Here is a 19052-nt window from a genome sequence, read left to right on the forward strand (position 1 = left end):
TGTTGTTTTGGTGAAAAGGGAAGGAACACATCTCTGATGTAATAATGGGAAATAACTGCAAACAAAGATTTGCCTTATAAATAACTTAGCACCACAGTGCAAAACTAGTTCATACAATAAGGAATAGAGAGCTTGCATTGAATGAAGTTGAATTAGGGGATACCATAACTTGTAGAGTTAAAGTCTTTATTCTCCTGTTATGACTAGAGCATTCTTATTGTCTAAAGTGTTTATACTTACTATATTATAGTCAATGTTTATCCTATCTTGCTCCAAAAGCAATTTGAAGCTCCTATAAGTGTACAATGGCATTAAATGCCTCTCTTTTACTTTATGTCTTTAATTTCCTCTCCTTCCCTCCAGCCTCACTGACTTCTTGCATTTCTTTCCACCGCTGGGCCTTTGTGTTTGTTGTTTCACCTGTCCATTCTTTCTCTTTGATCCCCATCATATGAATCCTTCATCTCTTTCAATCCTTTAATATAAAGTCACCTTTTCAGTAAAGCCTTCTTTATATAAAAGGGACACACCACACTGCCCCCTGTATTCCATAGCACCTATTACTAACATTCTACACATTTTACCTTTTTTTTTTTTTTACTATCAGTCTCCATGTTCTAGAATGTAACCTCCATGGGAGCAGGGATTTTTATCTGCTTTGTTCACTGTTGTATCCCCAAAGCCTGGAACAGTGCCTGACACATAGTTGCATGAATTCTGTGCACTCCACTGCCTATTAAGCCATAGATTGATTGGTTGGTTGACTAAATTAGGGAGAGCAGAGGCTTTTATTAGTAGATCCACAAAAATTTATCAAGTTCTTATTTAACAACAAGCACTGTTCTAGGCACCAAATACAAAGAAGAATAGAATAAAGCTTTTAGGTACTCACAGCCAAGTGGGGAAAATAGTTAAACAATTACAGCAATAAGTTAAGGCCATAAAGCAAGTATGAATGATGTGCTGCATTAAGGAGGAAACACTTCTCTCTGCCTGGCAGAATCAGGGAGATGGAAAGATGCATAGGAATTACCAGCTAGAATGGCTGTGTTTGAGCTCCTGAGCTCCCTCACCCCACGGATACCAGACAGGATATCACTGGGGAAGAGGGTGGGGGTGCCAGAGTCGGGTGCCAGAGTCGGAGTGCCAGAGTCGGAGACAGAAGTGGCAGTGGAGCAGAGAGATCCTGACGCTGAATGGGGAGAAGTCGGAGGTGGAGCCAGGGGGGCGCCCGCCGATGACGTCACGGACCAGCCCGCCTTCGAGCCTCGGCGCGCTTTCCAGGGGGTGGAGTCGCCGGAGCATCATGGCGGCCTGCCGGGCTGAGTCTTCTGCCTCCGTGAGTGCTGTTCTCTGTCCCTCGTCCCTTTTTTCTTGCCTGTCCCATATTTTCTTTCTGCTCCTGTAAGCTCCACCTTGCCTCTTTGCCTCCCTGACTTAGCTGGCCGCCCCCAGGCGAGGGGGGACGGTGAGACTCTTCGTCCCGCCCCTCTCACTGGTTCTGCGATTATATTTATTCCATCATGGCTGTGGCTCCGGCAGTGAACCATAAAGACACCTCTGTCCACTCTTTAGGCTTCAAGCCCAGTGGGAAGCCAGGAGCAGACGAACGGCTAACTGTGGGGCTGTGAATTCCTGGGGGAGACCCCTGACGCAGCTGTATGGGAAAGGGGTAACCGATAATCTGGAAAAGCTTCTGAGACCCGAAGTACGTGCAGGAGTTAGCAAGGAAAAAAAAAAAGCGCTAAAAGAGGTTTCAAGGCGGAGGCAAAAAACATGTTCAAAGGCAAGAGACAGAGCAGGTGTCTTTGAAAAACTCAAAAAGTTCAGCTGGGTGGTGGTGGAAGGGTCAAAGGTGACAGTCTCGTAAGTCTTGGTAGGCAGTGATTTCAACCGGAGGATAATTGGGAGTTATTGAAGGGTTTTAAGCAAAAGAGTGGATAAGTTTTGTTTTCGTTTCCTGAGGTAGCAGAGTAGAGAGTGGACTGCGGTGGTCCCCAACCTTTTTGGCACCTGGGACCGGTTTCGTGGAAGACAGTTTCTTTTTTGGGGGGGATGGTTTCGGGATGATTCAAGCACATTGATTTATTCTGGTCTCTATGCAGTCAAACCTCTCTGCTAATGATAATTTGTTTTTGCAGCTACTCCCCAGCGCTAGCGTCACTGCCTTAGCTCCACCTCAGATCATCAGGCGTTAGATTCTCATAAGGAGCGCACAGCCTAGATCCCTCACATGCGCAGGTCACAGTAGGGTTCTCGCTTCTATGAGAATCTAATGCCATCGCTGTTCTGAAAGGAGGCGGAGCTCAGCCATCGCTGTTCTGAAAGGAGGCGGAGCTCAGCCTTTAATGCGAGCGTTGCGGAGTGGCTGTAAATACAGATGAAGCTTCGCTTGCTCACCGCCTGCTGCTCACCTCCTCCTGTGCTGCCTGGTTCCTAACAGGCCACCGACTGGTACCGGTCCATTGCCCGGGAGTTGGGGACCCCTGGACTAGAGAGCATCAGTTAGAACGCTGTAGTTTAAGTGTAGTAAGAGATGGTAGTGACCCCGGCCATGGCAGCAATGTTGAGGTTCCAGAGGTGAAAACAGAGTAAAAAGATACTGAGGAGATAGAATCTAAATTAGGTAAGCTCCCCAGTTTAATACTGATATACGCCGAAGTTTGAGAACACTGTACACTTTTTTCTCGACCTCATCCACTGACTGCATGGCTTTAATAGCCAGTGATAGATGCTGGTTTTTCCTAAATCTCTACTTTGGCTGTGGTCTCTCTCCTGAGCTTTAGTTATATCCATCTGCCTGCCAGATTCTCCATCTGGCCAACCTACAGGCGCCACATATGCCCAACAACACTGAGCTTTTCAGAAAATCCACCTCTCTTCCAATATTCACTAACTTGGCAAATAGCACCCTCAACCGAATAGTTCTGCCATTAAATGTGGATGTCTTCTTTCACTTCTTCCTTTCCCTACACAAGACCCAAGTTCAAAACACACTCTGGAGCTAACTCCTCCCACCCCACCCACTCCTGGGTTCTGAGTCAATAGATGGGATCGCCTAAATATCATTTGCATTTTAAACAGAACTTTGGTGATTCTGAGGCATCAGTACCACTTTGAGAAACAGTAGTATTCAGTGTGCCAATGGACAGGTCCTCAGGAATAGGAGCTAAAAGAGAAGATCAAGAGAGGAAGGCAAAAAGTGTGGGAGTCTGATGTTGGTGGGCAGTTCTGAGTGATAACCTGGTCCAATTTTGACAACATTGACCATGAACAAGAGTGTTTGACTGAGATGGGGTGAAGGTGAAGGTCAATGATAGGGCCATCCACAAGGACACTGAAGTCGTCTAGAACTTGAACACTGGTTTTTCAAGCTGTTTTCAAGCTGCTAAAGGTTAACTGGATGTGGAGGAGTGACTGGAGGAACACTGGAGGAACAGGGATAGAGCTATAATGGTTTTGAATTATCACTGGGGATCAAGAAGGGTAAAGGTCATTAAGTATTGTTGAACTCTGTTGGAATTTTAAAATCTGCTTAGCACTAGGAGTAGGCTGAACTGGCCCCCTCCCCTAGAGTTATCTATATATAAAGGCTACTATGTCCCCAGAATGTGGTACACATACAAAGATGGTTCCTGTCCTCCTTAGGAAGCCCACATCTTAGCTACAAAGACAGAACAGGAAACAATTCCAGTGGGATTGTATCTCATATATATTTAGCTTATAGGCATTCAAATGTATACACTTCACTAAAAAAAGAGAGGGATGATTAAAAATTATACTCTGCTTATGTCCTTTTATGTAATGTCTATTATTAGGCACATTTCCATTTCCATATACATATTACTGTACAGTGTTATGTACTATTCCTTATGAGCAATTTAAAGGATTTTTTTTGAGAGTGACCTTAGACCAGTCTTGTTTTTCAACTTGCTGGCTTTAGAATCAGACCCCATAGAAGGTGGGCCGCCACTGTATCTGGTGGTCATTGCTCCATGTGCAAGGTACTGTGGGAGCTCCAAGGAGGGAGTAGCATTCTGCCAGGGATGCTCAAAGAAGAGTTCACAAGGAATATTTATTCTAATTGAGCACTTTAAGGATTGGTACAGGTTTGTTAAAGAAAGAGGCAAGACCAAAGCTGGATGGCCAGTTGTCTAAGTTGATTGGCTAAACTAAGACTTAGAAGGTTTCTTCAAGCTCTAAACTGCTTTACTTTACATCTTCATTTTTTTTCCCCGCTTGATTTGTTTCTTTTTTGGCTGCGTTGGGTCTTTGTTATTGCACGCAGGCTTTCTCTAGTTGCGGCGAGCGGGGGCTACTCTTCGTTGCAGTGGGGGGGCTTCTCTTATTGCAGAGCATAGGCTCTAGGCACCCAGGCTTCAGTAGTTGTGGTGTGTGGGCTCAGTAGTTGTGGTTCACAGGCTCTAGAGCGCAGACTCAGTAGTTGTAGCACACAGGCTTAGTTGCTCCGCGGCGTGTGGGATCTTCCAGGACCAGGGATCGAACCCATGTCCCCTGCATCTGTAGGTGGATTCTTAACCATTGTGCCACCAGGGAAGTCCTCCCTCCTGATTTAAAAAAAAAAAAAAAAATCTATTCCTTTATTATTCCCCAGTTTCCTTGGTGGGCAAGATGGTCAGGAAGGTGTTTGAACTCGCTTCACTTTCCTCAGGAGCAAGCCTGGCTTGAGGCTGCCCAGGCCTTCATCGAAGAGACCCTGTGTCCACCTGGCAAGGAGCCTGATGTCCAGTTGACTCAGTTGGTAATTGACTGTGTGAAGACTATCTGGTTGTCCCAGGGAAGGAACCAGGGTTTAACACTGCCCCTCAGCTACAGGTAAGGAGAAGTGGGGTTCCCAGGAAAGTTAAATTTGGGATTGAAAAGGAAGGACTTATTTGAGTTGAGTAAGGGGAAACTTAAGGGGAGGAAAAGGTGGTCTAAAGAAAACCCCTTCTGCCAGTCTTTCTCATTCTCCATCAAGCTGCTTTCCTTTTCTTGTAGTTCTCCTTAATTGGCTCAAGTCAAGTTTAGAGACAAGGAGAGGGGCGTGAGAAGATAGAAAGAAAATATGGAAAAAGAACCCTCAAAGTGGGGAGAGAGGCTGATACTATTTCATTTTGTGCATTAGGAAACTAAGATACAGACTGTGACTTCAGCAAGTGTAGATCGTTGATTTTGAAAGACCTGAGCTTGAGGTCTTCTGAAGATGTTTTTTTGTTTTGTTTTGTTTTTGTCCTTTTTTAAAAAATTAATTAATTTATTTATTTGGGGCTGTGTTGGGTCTTCATTTCTGTGCAAGGGCTTTCTCTAGTTGTGGCAAGTGGGGGCCACTCTTCATCGCAGTGCGCGGGCCTCTCACTATCGCGGCCTCTCTTGTTGCGGAGCACAGGCTCCAGACACGCAGGCTTAGTAGTTGTGGCTCATGGGCTTAGTTGCTTCGTGGCATGTGGGATCTTCCCAGACCAGGGCTCGAACCCGTGTCCCCTACATTAGCAGGCAGATTCTCAACCACTGCACCACCAGGGAAGCCCTGTTTTTGTCCTTTGTAATACTATACTACCATTCCTAAACCGTTCTAGGCAATGTTAATAAACTACTACAGGAAAAGGGTTCCATGGCCAAGTAAGTTTGAGAGACATTGCATAAGATAAACTTCTCTAGGAGAATCATGAGGCTCATTGACATGTTAAAGGCTCCGAAAAGTTCTGCAAAAAGAAACCTGCTTACCTCCTCATAGAAGTAACTAGTATCTGGAGTATGAGGGTATATCATTCTTGTGAATATCTTTATATTTTTTTCTATCCATGCATCTATCCCTAAGCAATATACAGTAGTTTTACATACCTTTAGACTTTGTATAAACGGTACCATACCTTGTATATCCTCTGCAGTTTGCTTTTTTGTGCTTAACATTATGCTTCTGAGATTTATTCACATTGATAGCTCTAGGTCTTTCTCCCGTTGCGGAGCACAGGCTCTGGATGCGCAGGCCCAGCAGCCATGTCTCACAGGCCCAGCTGCTCCGCAGCATGTGGGATCTTCCCAGACTGGGACACGAACCCGTGTCCCCTGCATCGGCAGGCAGACTCTCAACCACTGCGCCACCAGGAAAGCCCTAGGTCATTTATTTTAACTGCCGTACGGTATTGTTACGTGAATAAACATATCACTGTTTGTTCTTTTTTTTAAAAAGGTAGAAATCTGTTTAGCTTTGTTTATTTTGTTATTTCCCAATAATAACTGAAAATCCAAAAAGAATAATTGAAAAGTGGTAAGTCAGCAATTTTTAGAAAACTTGCAACCTGTTTAAGTTTCTTGTTATTCTTCAGGATAAATGTAGACTAGATAGCACAATATGTAGAAGATGGTGGATGAGGATACAGTAAAAATTATTTGACAGGTATAAATATTCATTCATTTTTCCATTTCCCTTCACTGAGTGCCTGCTGTGTGCCAGGTACTGTGGTGGCCTTGAAAGTTAGAGGGCAGTGGCCCATGCAGAAGGTCTGCAGTTATCACCTTCAGTTTCCTGACCCAAACCCTGAAGAATCTGAGAAAAGTGACCCCTATCCTTACTGTTTTCTGTCCTGAAGGTGCCTAGGGTAAAGGCATGGTTCCCTCCAGTTGTTTTTTCCTAGGCTTTTATAGAAGTAGGGAAAGACAAAAAGACTTTTGAGTGAGACATACCTGGCTTTGCCACCTACACCACTGTGTACCTGAACCTCTGTAAATTTCCTCATTGGTGTGTTTCCAGGGGTTTTTGGTGAAGATTCAATGCAGTATTGAGCGTAAATGGACCCAGTACGGTATGTGTATAGCAGGGGTGCAACGATGTTAGTTTCTGTCTTTGCCTTTTATCTGCTCTGAAGTCACTGGGGAAGAATGAGGCAGATGTGGAAGGGGAGTGGGCCATCTAGAACAGCATTTCTAATCTTTAGCACTCACATGTGGCTTATGTTCATGAGTGCAACAAGGAGGATAAATTGTCATGTTTTGTAACCTTATCCTGTTTCTTTTCCGCTGAAAAAACCATGGGAGTAGAAGTGGGTGAAAAAACCGTGGGAATGTAATAATGGTATTACAAAAATGTGACTCTATCACAACTTTGATAATTTAACTTGTATCACATTCTCTGCGATATACCTCACAATTGGTAGTGACTCAGCAGTGTTGCGGCACTTTGCTTAAGGATGGTTGATCTCAAACATCTCTTGAGATTTGGGAGCTTGTGATATCAACTCCCACCTCAGCCTCGGCTTCCCAGCCAGTCTCTAGTACTGTGATACTCCAGACTAGGAAGGAAACCTGGCTGGGGCCAATGAGGTTGAGCCATTAGGCAGATGCCTCAGTGCCCCCACTGACGTTCTCTGTGGAGCTGAGAGCTGAAATGCCGTCAGGGGAGCAGTTTGTGTTGTCTCTAAAATGTTCTCCCCACATGCTCATCTCCTCAGGCTGCTCTTACATTCCCACTCCATTTCTCTGGGTCCTCTCTGTGGCACTGTCTTGTTCAAGATATGACTCAGCACAGACTTTCTTCCTACCTTCCCTAGGTACTACCCAGTGTTTGGACCCAGACCCCATCCTCATTTTCTTAGGCCCTCACTCCCAGTTTTTTCAATCCATCAAACTTTCTTAGTCCAGGTTCCCCATTGATCTTTCCTTGGGATCTTGGGGGATTTGTTGGGGTTGAGGATAAAATTCCTAGGCTTGAACATAGCTTTACAAAACCTCTGTTCCCTTCACTCTGCAGCTTTGTCTCAGTAAAGGACCTCAGGACCCACCAACGTCTTCCATGCTGCAGCCACTTGTCCTGGAGCAGTACTGCATACCAGGCTTGGGCCAAAGAGGCTGGACCACATGGCGTCCCCCTGCCCCGGGAACGGCTGATACTTTTAGGGACACTAACAGACCTATCAGGGGACTTGGAACAAGAGTGCAGGAATGGAAGCCTCTATATAAGAGATAACACTGGTACCCTGGGCTGTGAGGTGAGTAGGAAGGGGGCAGTCAGATCCCTCAGATACTAATAAGAATGGTGTCTAGGGAGCAAGACAATTAAGTCTCTGAGGGAACAAAGATGGAGGCAGGGTGGACTGGATGCTAGGGTCCTGATTAATCCTTGCCCTTGGTCTTTTCTAGCTCATAGATCTGGACCTTTCTTGGTTGGGCCATCTCTTTCTGTTCCCCAGCTGGAGTTACCTCCCTCCTGCAATGAAGTCCTCAGGAGAAGGGCACTTGGAGCTCTGGGGTGCCGCTGTGCCAGTGTTTCCCTTGACCGTCAGTCCTGGCCCCCTTACCCCCATCCCTGTTCTCTACCCAGAGATGGCTTCCCACCTGCTCAGGCACAGGTAATTCTTCCGTGTAGGGGAGGAGGCAACACTGTAAAACTGGGATGATGATGGTGGGTCAGTGGAAGGAGGGAAAGGCATTGAGAGTAATATAGATGGAATGTTCCAAATCAGGGGAACAATGGGGCCTCTCAGAAAGTTAAGAGTCAGATCCTTCAAGGGAAGTTTGCCTTATCTAAGGGCAGGTAGAGTTTGAAGGAGGTTTTTTTTTTTTTTTTTTTTTTTTTTGCGGTACGCGGGTCTCTCACTGCTGTGGCCTCTCCCGTTGCGGAGCACAGGCTCCAGACGCGCAGGCTCAGCGGCCATGGCCCACGGTCCCAGCTGCTCCGCGGCGTGTAGGATCTTCCCGGACCGGGGCACGAACCCGTGTCCCCTGCATTGGCAGGCGGACTCTCACCCACTGCGCCACCAGGGAAGCCCTGAAGGAGGTTTTTAGAACAATGGCTTTGGGCTATGGAAATTTTACATCACTACTAGATTATAGTGGAAAGGAAGGCATTTGTAGGGGAAAAAAAAAGAGAGAAATAAAAATGACTTCTCTCTCTACTTTTTTTAGAAGCAAGCACAGAAATGTGCAGCCAAACCTTGCTGGGGAGCTGGTTCGATTGAGCGCTCTGGTGAAAAGTCGAAAGAAAGCCTACTTCATTCTGTTTCTTGGTGGATCATCCCCAGTTGGCAGCCATGTGTCTGTCATCGTGCAGGTGAGGATTAGGGTCAATTCAGGGGTGTGGAGGTGTGGAAGGGGGGTACAAACTCCTAATAGGAAAGGTAACATCATAGGAGGAACCAGGTAGGAAAGGAGGACAGCTGGGGAGAGTTGTTTCTGGAACAGTGCTGTTGAGGGAGCAGTGTGAGTGACGCCTTCCCTACATACAGGACGTGGGGACTAGACTTCCCTGCTGTGCAGCTCATTCGAGGAGACAACTTTTGTATCATGTGTCCCATTTTGAAAACCTGCCAGAATCACTTGTTTTTCCCCTGCATTAGAAGAATGAGCAAGGAAAGTATTTATCTTAACACCATTGAAACATGAAATACATGTACTTTTAGTAAAACTTGGTACTTATTGTTGAGTCTTTTTACATCAACTGGTATGATTTTATTTTTTATTATTATTATTTTTAAAGTATGTATTTATTTGGTTGTGCTGGGTCTTAGTTGCAGCTGGGTGGGCTCTTTAGTTGCGGCTTGCCAGCTCCTTAGTTGTAGCACATGGGCTCCTTAGCCGTGGCATGCAAACTCTTAGTTGCGGCATGCACGTGGGATCTACTTCCCTGACCAGGGATCGAACCTGGGCTCCCTACATTGGGAGTGCAGAGTCTTATCCACTGCACCACCAGGGAAGTCCTTGGTATGATTTTTCTTCCCCACCCCGGGTATGATTTTAAAGTCATTCATTTTTATACTGATTATTGTTATATGATTTATACAATTATCTGAATAAAGTTTCAGAAGCATTCAAACCAATTAAAGGATGAATGGGCTCTTTAACATGCATATCGAAAAAGGAAGCTATGAAATTTACTAGCACTATAAGAATTCTTACCTGTATCTGTGTGTGTCATGAGCTGGAGTAACAGTAATTAGAGTATAAAGAAACTAAAAAAGCTTACAAACCACCCAAATTTCTAATCTTGTTTTTTCCTTTTGGGTTAAAGAGGAGCTTATGTATATTGTTTACATTAGAATGTTTTAAGTCTCCTAGAGCATTCAAAAATTCTGGGCATGGTAGGATTGACTCATTTGAGGGAGAAAGCTCTGAAATGCACTTGAATTTCTGCAGGGCAACTAAAGTAGGCCAAGGCCTTTGGGTAGTTTATAATCTTATTGTAGATTTTATATCATACTGATTTGTAAAACAAGCAGAGAATAATACAGAACAGTGTATAAGTTCCAAGGTGTGTGGTATAGTTGTAACTGCTATAGCAGGTTAGCTAGAGTTTATTATGTGGAGAGAAGCCTAAGGAGGGAGAGTTTAGACTCGATCTGGTTCTTGAAGGTGGCTATGATTTGAATCCCTAGAAGAGAGGGAGGGCTGTCTGGGACTGGAGTATCACCTGTACCAAGATTGGCCCTTTATTGAGTATGTGCTGTATGCTAGGGGCTTTGGTCATTTCAGAGGCACAAAATTGAGTAAGTTGATGGCTCTTGTCCTCTGGAAGCTCTCAGCCGGATAAGTGAGTCAGTGATTACTGTTCAGGGTCATAAGTGCTGGGGTAGAGACATGCACATGCACAAGGCACTGTGAGGGTGCAGAGATGGGCTTTGGAATAAGTCTGGGAGGTCAGGGGAGGAGTGATCTTGGTTTGTTTACAGGCTGCTGAAGAGACACACTGGCGAAATACTGTCACTCTAGATGATCCCAGTGAATCTCCTCCATGATAGAGGAGTGAGGTCATGTCTAGAAAGACTGAACTCTGAAGAGAGGAGTAAAGGTTCAGGGTAAACTGCTGTGCCAGGCAGTTGAGGATAAGAGATCGCTAAGCAGTGACGGAGGCGCAGCTGGAGAGGGTTAGCGTCAGTGTTTTGCCCTGGGGTGGTGTGGGTCTGTCTTCCTCAGTAGGGTTTTTGCCTTAGAAGAAGAGTTGAGGAAAGAGGGCTGTGATGCTGTAAACTCAAGGGTGGAGTGTGGGTAAAAAGGGCAGGATTCAGGGGATAGGTGTTCAGATCCTGGCATTTGGACAGAGGAAGGGAAGGACCTCAACGTCTGAATAAAGGAGAAGTGGCTGCAATATTGGGAGGTCCTAGTAAGAGCCCAGGGGGAGCAGGGGAGAGCAGAAGCAATAGTATTCAGTCATTCATTCGTGTGTTCAGTCAAACCATCATTAGCTACTTGTTTTGCATAAGCAGTAAGCTTAAGTGAAATCTTAGCAATACCTTATGATGAGTTGTGACGTCCAAGGTCCGACTGGTGGTACTCAGCTGGTTTTAGAGAGAAATGGGGGGTCTGTGAAGCCGAGCATAGGGGACTGTGAAGTTCAAGTATCCAGAGTCATCAGTGTGTTTTGAAGCCCCTGAGAATGGCAGCTGTGCTCTGGGAGGGACATGCCCTAGAAGATTGTTATACTTATTAACGGTCTCATCTATGTAACTTTTTTCCTTTTGCTTAAATTTCTTCAACAACCACCTTTCTCCATTCCATATGAGACCCTCTGCCGTTCATTTTTATTTTCCTAGTTGGATGTCTCTGCCTTTCCGAAAGATTGAAAGTCTTCAGCATGTTACTTCTGGGGTTTTTCTTCATCTCGGCCCTTCCATCTTGTCTCTGGCAACTGCCAAGGACATTCCTCCTCCATCCTGGCCAGGGTTTTCACTGCCTTGCTCATTCTGGGTTCTGAACATTTCTGTGTTGTTGCCTGTTGCTTGAATCACGCTTCTCTCTCGTCTCTACTTCAGCAAAGCAGAGATGGCCTTCAGGACCCTGGCAAGTTCAGCTTCTTTCACTTGGCCTTCCTGATCATTCCAGCCCATCCTGACCTCTTTCTTTCTCTGAAACCTTACCGGATGTGTATTGTTTTTGCCACTTGATCATACATGGCTCCATGTTATTACTTGGGTTTGTGTCTGTGTTTCCCCGTGGTTTGAAATATGTTGGAGATGAGAGAAGTCTATGATATTTCCCTTAACATCTGTCCCAATACTGGATGCTTATGTACCGTGTGCATACTGATTAAATAAGTGAACGTTGTATGGCTGGTTTGTATGTTGGAGGGGGATGGGGAAAGGGCAGAATTTTCTGAAAGGAATATTTATATATTTTGGAGAAAGTTGTAGGGATGGTTTGTGCCTTGGGGGACGGATTAGGAAATATTTGCCATTTCCTGTGAGAGGGGAGAGATCCTGAGAGTTCTGTCGCTTAAGATTTAATTGGCGAACAGGGAAGATGAAGAGGCAAGGAAAGGCTCTCGAGGAGTAGGTCTTTGAGGGTCACATTGTGATGGGAAGGGACCCTGGCAGAGGGGCGGCATCATGGGAAGCCTCTCACGTACCGTGTTGCCTGCTTCCACACAAGCCAGGTCCCTGCCCAGCTGGTGTGGCACCGAGCCCTTCGGCCTCATAAGGCCTATGTGCTGACGGAGCTGCGAGCGTCCAAGCTCCCTGGTCACCGTTACCGGATTTGGATGACCAGTCCCTCCTCCCAGCTTTTGCCCCTGAAACCAGAATATGTGCGAGAGCTGGAACTGGAGCTGGAAGGAGCCCCCTTGGAGACCAGCCCCCAGCCACTCCCCATACTCAGCAATCCGCAAGACAAGAAGGGTCCAGGTCCAGACGGTCTCGTCCGGGACTCCAGGCTCTTATCATACACGGTGAGCATAAGGGAGAGATCCTTGAGCCCGAAGGGCGGGAAACATGGCAGTCTCCAAAGAGGAAGGGAACAGGGATCACCTGGCCCTCTGGCTTCTTTGCAGGGAATGGTCACTGGCACGCTGAATCAGCCTGCGGGCCTCTATGAGCTGGACGGGCAGCTGGGGCTCTGCCTCGCCTACCAGCAGTTCCATGGCCTCAGGCGGGTAGTGCGACCAGGAGTCCGTCTGGAGGTATGTGAGGGGCCAGGGCTGGTGACAGAAGGAGACCCTTTCAGTAGCTTGTCTTACCTTTACGGGCTGGTCCTTCTTTGCAGCAGGTCGATGCCTCTACAGCAAGATTATAAAAATAATAAATGTGTGTTGGGGTGTGGGGATGCTTTTGTTAAGAATGATTTGGACGAGAGCTCAGATCGGAAGGGAGTAGAGAGTGGGGCTCTGGGAGGAGCGGTTAGGTCCAGAGCCTCTCCTTTCCAGAAGGGCCTTCCAACTGGAGTTGAAGTGCAGGTGAGCAGCCAGGGCCCCACTGGCCAGGAGCCCCCAGGCCCACAGGAAGGCTGAGTGAGGCTCCTGGGAGATGAAGCCTTACCGCAGGGGAGCGGCTTGTGATGGAAGGCGAGGCATAAGGGGCTGGAGGGAAACAACCTGTAAAGGAGAAATTGTATTTCTCCTGGGACCCAGGCAGTGGAAAACTGCATTTAACTCTGCCTGGGATCACTGAGTTGCTTTTTCCCTTCTGCCTCCCCAGCTCCAGGATGTTCACCTCCTGCAGTCAATGGGTGGGGGGACGAGAAGGCCCATGTTAGCCCCCTGCCTCCGTGGTGCCGTTCTACTTCAGGGCTTCTCTCGTCTGATGCCTGAGACTCAGTCTTCCCACCGGGCCCCTGGGGCCTCCCTGTACGAGCAGCTGGTGTGGGAACATCAGTTAGGACTTCCCCTCTACCTGTGGGCCTCCAAGGCCCTGGAGGAGCTGGCCTGCAAGTGAGGAGGACAAGGGTCTGGGCTGGGGAGGCGGTGGGCGTGGGACACTTCCTCTGTCAGCGAAGCCAGATTCTGGGAGAGACAGGGTCTTTGGGGGAAGTGACTGTGCTTCTTTCCGTGGCCAAGGCTGTGTCCCCATGTGCTGAGACACCACCAGTTCCTGCAGCGTTCCTCGCCTGGGAACCCCAGCCTGGGACTACAAATCCTGGCCCCTACCTTGGAGGTTCTTGTTCCACCTGGCTGCCCCGGTCGGAATACACACAACGAGATCCTTGAAGAGCCGCATCACTGTCCACTGAAGAAGGTCTGAGGATGTGGGGGAATGGAGTTGGCAGAGCTAACGCCCTGGGGGACACCCCGGGCACAGGGGACACATAATCTGATGTCTCTTCTCTCTGACAGTACGCTCGACTGCAGACCCCCTGCTCTTTCCCTACACTGGCCGCCCTGAAAGAGGAAGGGAAGTCCAGGGCCTGGGCCTCCTTTGACCCTAAGACCCTTCTGCCCCTCCCAGAGGCTTCTCACCTGCCCAGTTGCCAACTCAATCAGCGCCTGGCCTGGTCCTGGCTCTGTCTGCTGCCCTCTGCCTTCCACCCGGCCCCAGTAAGTGCGTTTCCAGCGGGGCTCAGGGGACTTCCTCTTTTTGTCATTTTCACTACCACTACCGTAGTCCTTTCTTGTCATTTTGACTACACTAGCCTTCTCACTAAAATACTCCACCTCTTCTTGGCCCCCTCTAATCCGTTCTCTTGCAGCACCTAGAAAGGGATGGGGTACAATTGAACATCGATTATAAAACTCTCTTAATTTAACTGCTTCTCTTGTTTCTACCAGTGTGTATAAAATCAAACCCAAACTCCTTATGTCTTGGGAGGTCCTCCATGGTCTCCTAGCTCTAACCTCGATTTGTATACTTTCTCTCTGGCTACTAAATGTGTGAATGCAGGTGCATTTTTTCCACATCTGTCTACCTCACTTCAATATAAACTCTTTGAGGTCACAGACCATGTTTTTGTGGTTCACTTTGTAGCTCTAACGGTTAACACAGTGCCTGGCACGTGGTAGATGCTCAGTATATTTGTTTAATAAGACTTGATGCCTCGGCCAGTATATCTGTTTAATAAGACTTGATGCCTCGGCCTTCATCTCCATGTAGGTTCTGCTTGGGATTCTGGTGCCTTCATCTCGTAAAGGTTGTCTGCGACTTCAGGACCAAAGCGGTTCCCTCCCCTGCCTACTCCTGGCCAAGCCCTCGCAGCCCCTCACTGACCCCGGGCTCATAGGTTTGGAGTTCAGAGGTGGAGAGAGATGGTGGTGGGGTAGAGGTTCTCTGAACTGGGGGCTTGGCAGAAAGCACTGCTGGGATTTACTAGAGATGCTGGAGTGGCTTCTGTTGATCAACCAGTCTGGCGGGAGGTGTAGGAAGCCTATTGGCAGGTGGTGTAAAGGAGCAAGGGGTTCCCGGCCAGAACTACAACTCCCAATATTCACTTCTCCCTCCGTAGGCAAACCAGGATGACAACTTCCATTTCTTACCTTCTTAGTGTGGAAGAGTAATGGGGCTTATTTGGGCTTATTGAGGTTTGTAGGCAGGGAAACCCCAGAGAGGAAAGCTTTTCAGATCTCGGAACAAGCGTTTTAGGGATTTATGAGAAAGTAGAATCAAGGCCTCTCAGCCTAGGTGGCCAGGGTTGGGATTGGCCATGCAGATGGAATGGTTTCTTCCTTGGAGGTATGACTCCTCCAAGATGAGGCTCAGGCCTAGGCCTTCACGTTGTGTTAGGGGAGCAGCTCTGGCCTGAGTCAGGCCGTGAGACCTGCAGGGCGGTCGGCTTTACTGCCCATCCCACAATCCTCTCCTCTTGCCAAAATAGAAAACTTTCTTCTCCAGGCTGCCTGGTGCGGGCGGAGAGGTTCCAGTTGGTCATAGAAAGGAATGTCAGAAGCACCTTCCCTTCCTGGAAGGAGCTGAGCATGACAGTCTTCATGCAGAAGAAGCAGGCCAGGTTGGTCCTTAGGCTGGTGACTGTCCTCTGAGTCCCTGAGGGGACGGGGAAGGGGAAGGGCCCGGTGCAGGTGGTAGAACTCTGGGGCCCACAACATCCAGTGCCTGCATCGCTAAGAAACCTATTCCTTGTCTCTCCCGACAGAGTCTATGTCCAGATTCTTCTGGCTGATGCCCTGATCCTGTCTGTGCCCAGACCCGTCCCTCACTCGGCCACCTCCTCAAGGCCTCCTCAGACAGAGCCCTCCCTGCCAGAGGGTCCCCACATAGGACAGAGCCGGCTGTTCTTGCTGTCCCACAAGGAGGCACTGATGAAGAGGAACTTCTGTGTCCCCACAGGAGCCAGTTCGGAGGTGCCCAAGCCCACCCTCAGCTTCCTTGTGTTAGGGAGCTGGCTTGGGGGCACCCAGAAGAAGGAGGGAACTGGATGGGGCCCACCTGAGCCCAGGGAAGGTGAAAACTCAGATCAGAAGGTAAACTGAGGCCTGGGGCCTGGGACCTGACCTCCTGTGCCCCAGCCCCTGTCTGAGGGGCCCTGCTCTCCCCTCAGGTTCTCCTCATCTTCCTGAGCTCCTCAGTCCGCTGGTTTGAGTTCCTGCACCCAGGGCAGGTGTACCGACTCGTGGTCCCTGGCCCTCCCGTGAGTGCCCTAGTTCACCATGCCCTTCCCCGGAGAGTTTGTTTTGGCTTGGGGTCTGGAGAGGAACTTCTAGGTCTCCTAGAAGAAGGGTGGATTTAGATCAAATAGAAGGCCTGTCTGTGTCTGGATCACTTTCCTTCACTAGGCTCCAGAGAGGAAACAAAACTGGGTCGTAGTATGTTAGGAACCTCTCTCCGGACCAGGACACACTCAGAGACAATCATCTTCCCATTTCCTGGCAGACACCAATGTTGTTCAAGGAGGGTGGTTCATCCTGCATATCACAGCGTCCTCCGGAGCTGGCTGGCTGTGCGTCCTGCCTCACTGTCCAGGATGAGTGGACCCTGGAACTTGCGAGCTCCCAGGACATCCCAGAGGTGCTGGGTATCAGCAGGGCACTGCCTGAATCCTCGCTGACTGACCTGCTCAGTGGCAAGTAAATGTCCACCAGCTTCTCCAGCTAGCTGCTCTCTCTTCCTCTGCCGTAGTTGGGTCGGATGAACAGCCCATTCTCTGCTACAGTGTGTGTTTCTTGCATGTGATTTAGCTCCTAGAGGAATGATGTCAGTGTAAGATGCAAGTTGTGTTTCACACTTGATTTTCCCCCAGTATGTTACTGTTCTGAAATGACTGAGTAGGCTTTCTCACAGTTCAGGAAAAGCTTCAGCAATAAAAGGAGATATAAGAAACAAAAAAACAAGGACAAAGCTGAAAAGCTTTAGGGAAGAACCTTCCTTCAGTACAAGAAGTGGCTGGCTTATGGCTTCAGGAACAGCTGTACTTTCCTCGTGTAGGCTTTTTTGGGGTAGCTGCAGTGCCGTTGAAGAAGCTGCAGAGATACTCCCCCCCTGTGTAAACAAACAAACAAACACCCTACTGGATTACATGTGTAATTTTTACAAAACTGATCCCTATCAGAAGTGAAAGTTTTCAAGGACCTATGATTTGAAGGGAGTGGGCATGGGCCCCAGCATACAAAGCTGTGAACGATGGACTGACCGAGATTCTAGGTGTAAAGGCAAGTGGAGATTCACCTTTGCTGGGGCGTTTCTTGGTGAGGCCTCTGGGTGCAAGACTGTGTGGGTTTTGAGTGATCTGCACAACCCTGCTTTTCCCATGAACCCTGTTACTTGTAGCATGCGGTTTGAGACAGTGCAAGGCTTTCCAGGGCCTCATAGATAATGTTCTGGCAGACACTGTAACTCCTTTCTGTCCTTGGATCTGACTCCATTCTCTGCTTTCTTATGCCTCCATTCTCATTGTATTTCTCTGACCTTCCAGTTTCACAGATTCCTTGGTGTCTTTCTCAGCTGAGATTTTGTCACATCTCTGGATAAAGCCTGGTAATGACACCTCTTTTTGGGGAAAGGTATGAAATTGAGTGATGGGACCTTGTGATCCTGAGAGAGACCACTGACCCCTTGCCTATCCTTCTGTAGGGAGCTCTGGGGCCACGAGACGGTGTGTGAAGCTCACCGTAGCTCTGGAGACGGCCGACTGCGAATTCCCCCCTCACTTGGACATATATATTGAAGACCCACACTTGCCTCCCCCACGGGGACTTCTTCCAGGAGCCCGAGTCTACTTTAACCAGCTAGAGAAAAAGGTTTCCAGGTGAAGATCTGTGTTGATGTCCTTGCCTCCCCTTCCCACTGATATGGTTCTCTTGAACGCTCGCCCCTACGTGTGTGGCATGGACACCTTCTCTTTGGTATTACGTTTGCTGTGTTTCTCTGGTGTTTATGCCCTCTGCCCCACGAGATGTTCCAGACCAGTCCTTCCCTTATTCTTCCCTCTGCTCCAGTAGAGCCCGGGTTAGGGCATGTCCCTCTGGGGAGTGGCCTGGCCTGTACTGCAGTCCCAGCTCCTACCTCACATTGACTTCTTTCTCCTCATCACTCTTCCTCCTCCCCCTGCAGATCCCACAATGTTTACTGTTGTTTCCGGTCGTCTTCCTGTGTGCAGGTCCTGAGTTTTCCCCCAGATACCACAATCAGGTCAGTGGCCCAGGCCCCGGTCCCTAAACTTCACAGCTTCACATCTGCATACCATACTTGTTCCAGGATCTGGAATTTTTGCCATAACTACAGTCTTCTCCACTCCTAGCAAAATATGTTGAGTTGCAAGGATTTCCTCTGCTTCAAATAAAAGATGTCCAGTACCTATCATTTTACACAGAAAGATTTAGCGTTCTAGGCTTTTCAAGGCTTTTCAGTCCAAAATACAAATCTTTCTTGGCTAACATCTTGGTTTTTCAAGACTGAGAAATAACTGAGGACAATCAGAGATCAAGAATCAAAATGGGGGGACTTCCCTGGTGGTCCAGTGGGTAAGACCCTGCGTTCCCAATGCAGGGGGCTCGGGTTGGATCCCTGGTCCGGTCCCTGGTCAGGGAACTAGATCCCGTATGCTTCAACTAAAGATCCCACGTGCCGCAACTATGAGCCCGCATGCCGTGACTAAAGATCCCGTGTGCCGTAATGAAGACCCGGCGCAGCAAAAACTAAAAAAAAAAAAAAAAAAAGTCAAAATGGGGGCCATGGGGCTTCCAGGAGAGCACGGAAGCCACTATTGTCCCCATCCATAACGCCTGCTGAGTCCTTCCAGACGCACCCTGCTTTTAGAACCCTGTTGGCTGTTTCTTGACCCCTTTCTCTCTTCAGTGCCCCCCTGCCCCACATCTACCTAGCCGAACTTCTGCAAGGTGAGAAGGCCCCATTCCGGGCCACTGCCTCTTGCCATGTCGTTTCTGTCTTCAGCCTTCAGCTCCTCTG

The 19052-nt window shown here is 48.2% G+C and overlaps 1 protein-coding gene across 3 annotated transcripts in view; it reads left to right on the forward strand.

Moving 5' to 3' along the window:
* The first annotated feature begins 1289 nt into the window (after positions 1-1289).
* Positions 1290-19052, forward strand: part of CTC1 (CST telomere replication complex component 1) — a 19274-nt gene continuing 1511 nt past the window's right edge. For 2 of the 3 annotated variants that reach the window (XM_082604769.1, XM_082604770.1), the window contains exons 1-19: positions 1290-1339; positions 4673-4836; positions 7751-7988; positions 8140-8348; positions 8905-9049; positions 12365-12655; positions 12758-12886; positions 13401-13633; positions 13760-13937; positions 14036-14236; positions 14790-14916; positions 15525-15639; positions 15784-16111; positions 16189-16278; positions 16521-16714; positions 17560-17621; positions 17718-17892; positions 18198-18275; positions 18942-19052. The exon at positions 18942-19052 is cut by the window's right edge and continues 34 nt beyond it. In XM_082604769.1, the coding sequence (XP_082460895.1) occupies positions 1307-1339; positions 4673-4836; positions 7751-7988; positions 8140-8348; positions 8905-9049; positions 12365-12655; positions 12758-12886; positions 13401-13633; positions 13760-13937; positions 14036-14236; positions 14790-14916; positions 15525-15639; positions 15784-16111; positions 16189-16278; positions 16521-16714; positions 17560-17621; positions 17718-17892; positions 18198-18275; positions 18942-19052 (3101 nt within the window). In that variant the 5' untranslated portion in view covers positions 1290-1306. Of the gene's footprint in view, positions 1340-4672; positions 4837-6754; positions 6807-7750; positions 7989-8139; positions 8349-8904; positions 9050-12364; positions 12656-12757; positions 12887-13400; positions 13634-13759; positions 13938-14035; positions 14237-14789; positions 14917-15524; positions 15640-15783; positions 16112-16188; positions 16279-16520; positions 16715-17559; positions 17622-17717; positions 17893-18197; positions 18276-18941 lie in introns of those variants that run through there. The other variant, XM_082604771.1, reaches the window with a different exon arrangement.

The sequence above is a fragment of the Mesoplodon mirus genome (genome assembly GCF_964341445.2).
Source record: "Mesoplodon mirus genome assembly, chromosome: 18".
Lineage (NCBI taxonomy): Eukaryota > Metazoa > Chordata > Mammalia > Artiodactyla > Ziphiidae > Mesoplodon > Mesoplodon mirus.